We start from the raw sequence: 6,230 nt of genomic DNA on the forward strand, positions 1-6,230 counted from the left end.
CATAGGCATCTCGATACGTTATGAACACGGGTGACAAGATAAAAAACAGCTTTTTTCGTGGTGTAATGTTTAAAGTAATTCCTACAACAAGTGTTTTTCTTCGACATAATAGACCCCTTTTTTAATAGTTAAGAGATGCTGATGTTGACATTTTCAATAAAAACGAATATTGTCATTCTAAGTAAAATATATAAGGCATATCCATGGGTTTATCTGGTGCTGCCACTGTTGATGCTGCTAATGGTATAGGCCTATGCATACAACTACTACAACCACTACTACTAATAATAATAATCTTTAATATTTTATTATTATCATAATTGTATTGCTGCGTAGGCTATACATAAAAAAATCCACAATTTTGTTCAGAAGAAAATCCAAATAACACTTTAATATAGATTCTGTTCTTGTTGTCAACTACAACAATACACATTTACAAGCCATAAATAAGAATTACACAATTGATTGAAGAACTTCAGTCTCCCACAATGCATTAAAATCATTTAAAATTCCCGCTATTCAGATGCATTTTACAGTAGGCTAATCGACTTTTGGTCCATTCTCAAAGCAGACTTTTAAACAGATTTTGACACATTATTATTAACATCCCTTTACAAAATAATTACTAAACCAACTTGACAACTAAATCAGTGGGAAACGTCAAAAATATATGGAATAGGCCTACATAATATGCACAAACTATAATTTTACAAATGTACAAATTGCTGAAAAAGGTCTGTTTGAGGTTTGGGGTCAACGTTTATGAGGAGTTCATAATAGGCCTGGAGTAGACGCCATGATAGTAAGAAGCATCAGCGGGTATTGACGATGAATCTAAGCCCGTTTTGCCCATTGAACCCATGGATAGCGCCCCGGCCATGGGGGAACCGTAGCCGGAATAGTGCATCACCTGCTCGTAAGTCTTTAGATCCATTTTGTGATGCTGTTGCTCCGAGGACATGAGGTTGTTGATGGAAAAGGGGTGGTTGAACGAGTAGTGATGCTCGGGTTTCAGGTGTGCTTCGTGTGCGAGGACCGAGTGATGCTGGGACATGAGGTGCCCATGTGCCTGGGAATGGGACACGGGTGAGGTAGCGTGCTCCGGACTCAGAGCCTGGGTCGACTTCATGTCTGACAGAGGCCTTTTGTGGTCGTTGGGGGACAGGTTGGAATGGGGGGACTCGTTGCCGTTGCAACTCTCCGAGCTGCTGTTGGAGCCGCCTTCTGATGTCTTCCGACCCGACTCCTTGCACATCTTCTTTTGGCCGGCACACTTAAACCGTTTCTGCCTCCTCAGATAGCAGCCGTTCTCGAACATGTTTCCCGAATCCGGGTGGAGGGTCCAAAACGAGCCCTTTCCGGGCTTATCTGGGGATCGAGGCACTTTGAGGAAGCAATCATTGAAGGATAGAGAGTGGCGAATTGAGTTCTGCCAGCGTTGCTGGTTCTGTCGGTAGAACGGGAAAAGGTCCATGATCCACTGATAGATCTCAGCCAGCGTTAGCATCTTGCTGGGGGACTGTTGGATAGCCATAGTGATGAGGGAAATGTAAGAGTATGGGGGCTTGGCGTGAGTGTAGCTCCTCCGATATGTCTTGGGATCCCTAGATCTGTTGATGCTGGACTGTCCATACATGGGGCTCATGGCGTTCATGTTGGAGTAGGAGGAGGTTAGGGAGTTCATGGACTGAGGCTGCGCGGTCATGGGGCTCATGCTGGGGCTGAGCGCGGCGCTCATGGCTGTCATGCCCGCGCCCATGCTGTTCATGGCTCCGGAGCCCGGTGACATGCCGGTCATGGAGGGGCTCATGGCTGTGTTCACGTATGACATGTTCATGGGGTTGGCTGCCACGTTGGCCGTGGTGCTCATGCCCGACATGCTCATGTAGGTGTTCATTGAGTTCATGCCCAGGCCTGTGTTCATGTTGCCAACCGAGGAGTAACACTAGAAAGCAAGACGGAAAACAAAGATTGTTAGGCTGTTATGTATTGAGATTTTAGGAAGTTTGACACTACAGCCTATAGATGTGTAATATACTTAATATAGCTATGATACTAAAATAATAACAGTAGCCTAATATCAGCAATAATAATAACAATCAACAACAATACGATCATCATTAGGTCTATTATTAAAACGGTGTGATAATAAATTGGTGTGAAAGCAAGCAATCCCGCTGTAGTTTCGTGCTCTGTTGAAATCCAAGTCTAAATTTGGTAAAGAACATTTCTTGACAGTAATATAATTTCACTCAATAATGTGACCAATTGTAATGTCTAGCCTACATCAAGCATGTAAAAACGAAGAGTTGTCACCATGTCTTACCTCAGCTAAACATCTTAAAAATAGTAACTCGATCAACTTGTTCTAGTGTGTAATAAGCATAGGCTATATGTGGACGATATTAGGCTAAAGAACCTGCAACACAAATATTTGCTCCATGGGTAAAAAATAATACAAAACTGTGTATGATTTTGTAAAGATAAATGTAGACATATGCAATTACAATCTGAGTAAAACGTTTCCCCTACATGTCAAGAACATCTTTGTTAGGATAGTGCCGTGAGTAGAGATGGGGCAGGATTTGGAGGCGCCTCAAGTCAATATTTGATCACAAAGTTAATATTATCTCTGGGCTAATATTGAATTGTATAAAATGGGATCGGCTTTAGACGGAAAAATATATTTAAGGTACCCACCTCGGGCTCTCCGTAGTAGGTGCTCCAGTCTGTGTGTTCGTGTCCTTCCATTTTAACTGCTCCAAGCATCATGGAAGTTCCGAATACTTTTCAAACCGTTTCTCCGCGGAAGAAATGGCAAAACGCTCTCTAACAGACGGTGATTTGGGACCACGGGGTATTCGGGTCGTTGGTAGCCTATGCTCTGTCAAGGACTGGCGCATGTGTGGTCTGTATTTCAGCCAGCCGTGCCCACGGGCGCTGAAAAGCGTCTGGTGATGACTGGAGTTGAAATGACGTTCAAAGCTGGCTGTAAACGCTATGATATAGGTCTGTGCGCCAGTCGAGCCTCCAATCCCTAGCCTACTTCTTCGCTTGCCCTATTTGAATAATCTCCTCACACCTAGGCGTGAGACTCCTCGACTTGCCCCCCTATTGTACACCTGTGCGAACTAAAAAGAACAGTCTCATGAAAAGATTCACTGTAAACTAATCTTATTTAATGTCAGAAAAGGGGGGGCGGGGGGATTTTAAGTGCTGCTTTAACGCTGCTTTTTCATCGTGCACGTTCTTTATCCTGTGATATTATTTTTCAGACGTTGCTTGAAAAAGTAATTTAAAAGCATCTTAATTGTTTTTCCCACCAAGGCCTGAGGTCTTTATGAGTATTTGACGAGGAAATGTACTTGTTCACTAGTCTACTCCGTCTTATTGAAGTGTTATAACAAATTAACCGAATTAAATATAGCTTTGGTGAGGCGATAGAGCAATTATTTAGTTTAAGTTGATCAATTAGTCGATATAATTTGTAGCCTAAGCTAACAATTCAGGGTATTCAACCAGTTTTACAGTGAGAACTCATTATTGGCCCCTGAAGAATAATATTGATATTTTAAACCCCTATTGCACAAGCAATAATCCCACATGGGCCTAATGTATAGCAAAAAAATATATATATATTATTATTTAACCTTTATTTAACTAGGCCAAACCCGGACGACGCTTGTCCAATTGTGCGCCGATCTATGGGACTCCCAATCACGGCCGGTTGTGATACAGCCTGGATTTGAACCAGGGTAAATACTAAGATGCAGTGCCTTAGACCACTGCGCCACTCGGGAACCTCCATATTGCCAGTTTATTATTTATTTTAATTTTATAAGGTATTATTCACTTGGTTGCATCTATTGCTATTAAATGTGTGGAATAAAATAGGCCAGATGAAGTCTAATCCGTGTGCGCGCGTGAGGGTCAAGGTGTGGACTATTGATTGCTGAGGACACACGCGCTGCTGTTAGCTAGATACATTTAAACAAAGTAAAGTTTATTCAATGTGTTTGAATACTGACGATTTAACGGATCACCTCAACGTAGGCCGTCATTGTACAATAAGAATGTGTTCTTAACTGGCTTGCCTAGTTAAATACATTTTAAATAAAACAACATTTAAAAAATGAAGGCAGGAAGGCTCAGGGAGAATGATTTAGGCTAGAATAAAATCATCCAGCCAATTATAATAATCAATATTATAATTGTCCATATTTTCTCCCTGTCCACATTTCCCCCCTACAGATTTTATAAAACATAATAAAGACATTGTTTTAAGGTTTCTCTATTATCAAATCAAACGAAAATGAATAGTTTTTTTAATTAGGCTATTTCTATGGGTTTGTTTAAGAAGATTGAAGTTTCATAGCGCCCTCTCTTGGTTATATTTGTCCAACAATAATAGTTCGGCGCATTTGGTTATAAAACAACACCCTTTAACATCTATCTATATAGCCTATCGTTACTTTAATGAATAAACTATATGCACTCACTGGACTATATACACACACACTCACACACACTACATAGACACTCCAACACAAAACCCACACACACATTCTCAGACACTACATATACTGTATATATATGTGTGCACACGCAAACAGACAGAACACAAACACATTCACGCTCCTTTGCTACTGCTACTCTGTTCTTTATTTTACGCGTATTATTATTTTACATTCTAGTCATTTATCCAACGTTCGTATCCAGAGCGACTTGCAGTAGTGGCTGCATACATTATACTTACTTTTTTTTCGTACTTGTCCCCGGCGGGAATCAAACCGATTTGGGACCTTTACATGAGCGAATGTGTGGAGGGGATATGCTGGTTTACGATTAATTACAGAATTAGCTAAATATCTTACATTACGTTGTCCAGTTGGTAATGTATAAAGCAAATTGTCACCCATAAAATGTTTTTCATAATGACTTTCCTTCAACATTCCTTTGTGACAGTCTGGCCAGTCACATTTAACCCTATTTATGTACAGACCTGGGAAGTTTGGAAAGAGGTCAATGACGTTGGCTTTGCAAGTGCCATGCTCTACCAACTCAGCCACACCGGATCTATTATCTATCCTGATGCCTAGTCACTTTACCCTGCCTTCATGTACATATCTACTTCAAATACCTCATACCTCTACACATTGATCTGGTACTTCTACTCCATGTATACAGCTCAATTATTATGTATTTTATTTTATTCCTCGTGTTACTATTATTATTTATATTATTTTTTTTAACTCTCCATCATTGAGAAGGGCTCGTAAGTAAGCATTTCATGGTAAAGTATACACCAGTTCTATTCGGCTGATGTGACAAATACAATTTAATTAGATTTTTTTACTAACTCCCTGTCATGCAGCGAGTCATTGGCCCAGGCATTTGGGACATTAATAAAATATTTGCTGCATCAAGGCGAGGACAGAGTGGTGCCAGCCACGTGCCGTTGGTTGGTTGAACATCTATTTGACTGTACATAGACGTAAGAACATAACTATCGGTAAAACCCATTATTAAAGGAGAGTAAACCGTGCCATGTTGACGAGGGGCCAACAGACAGTCTTCTTAACTTGGTAATTAGATCGTGCACCTCTTGCTATGTTTAAGGACACATTTACTTTAATTTATTGAGAAGCATAACATAAGCGTAAATCTGCATGGTTTGGACATTAAAAAGTATTAATTCTGTAATTAATTGTTAAAAAGCATATCCCGAAGCATGTCCTCTCATGTAAAGGTCACAAATTGGTTTGTATTATAAAAACAAAACTACAACATAACATTATATTGGCCATATAACAATGGATTTAGACCATTTCAACAAACTGAGACTTACATATACATCAGTCCTTTGTCATGTTTGCTTGTATGGCGATGAGTGCAATAATAACTTGTATGGCGATGAGTGCAATAATAACTTGTATGGCGATGAGTGCAATAATAACTTGTATGGCGATGAGTGCAATAATAACTTGTATGGCGATGAGTGCAATAATAACTTGTATGGCGATGAGTGCAATAATAACTTGTATGGCGATGAGTGCAATAATAACTTGTATGGCGATGAGTGCAATAATAACTTGTATGGCGATGAGTGCAATAATAACTTGTATGGCGATGAGTGCAATAATAACTTGTATGGCGATGAGTGCAATAATAACTTGTCCAATAGGTGACAGAAAAGGATCACACACTTTTTTCACATTTCACAGAAGGGG

The 6,230-nt window shown here is 40.1% G+C and overlaps 1 protein-coding gene across 1 annotated transcript; it reads right to left on the reverse strand.

Moving 5' to 3' along the window:
- Positions 1 to 359: 359 nt before the first annotated feature.
- On the reverse strand, positions 360 to 3,014 carry LOC139553726 (hepatocyte nuclear factor 3-beta-like). The gene is made up of 2 exons (XM_071366331.1): positions 2,701 to 3,014; positions 360 to 1,945 (listed from the first exon to the last, which is right to left on the reverse strand). Exons 1-2 carry the CDS (start codon positions 2,770 to 2,772, stop codon positions 761 to 763), a joined length of 1,257 nt encoding a protein of 418 aa, XP_071222432.1. The 5' UTR covers positions 2,773 to 3,014; the 3' UTR covers positions 360 to 760.
- Positions 3,015 to 6,230: the final 3,216 nt, after the last annotated feature.

Source organism: Salvelinus alpinus, chromosome 25 (assembly GCF_045679555.1).
Source record: "Salvelinus alpinus chromosome 25, SLU_Salpinus.1, whole genome shotgun sequence".
Classification (NCBI taxonomy): Eukaryota; Metazoa; Chordata; class Actinopteri; order Salmoniformes; family Salmonidae; genus Salvelinus; species Salvelinus alpinus.

What these genes read in the sequence shown, in the direction of transcription:
- LOC139553726 (XM_071366331.1), bottom strand. Translation starts at nt 2,772, where the DNA reads ATGATGCTTGGAGCAGTTAAAATGGAAGGACACGAACACACAGACTGG. An exon ending in CCTACTACGGAGAGCCCGAG is followed by an intron (nt 1,946 to 2,700) that starts GTGGGTACCTTA and finishes CTTGCTTTCTAG; the next exon opens with TGTTACTCCTCGGTTGGCAA.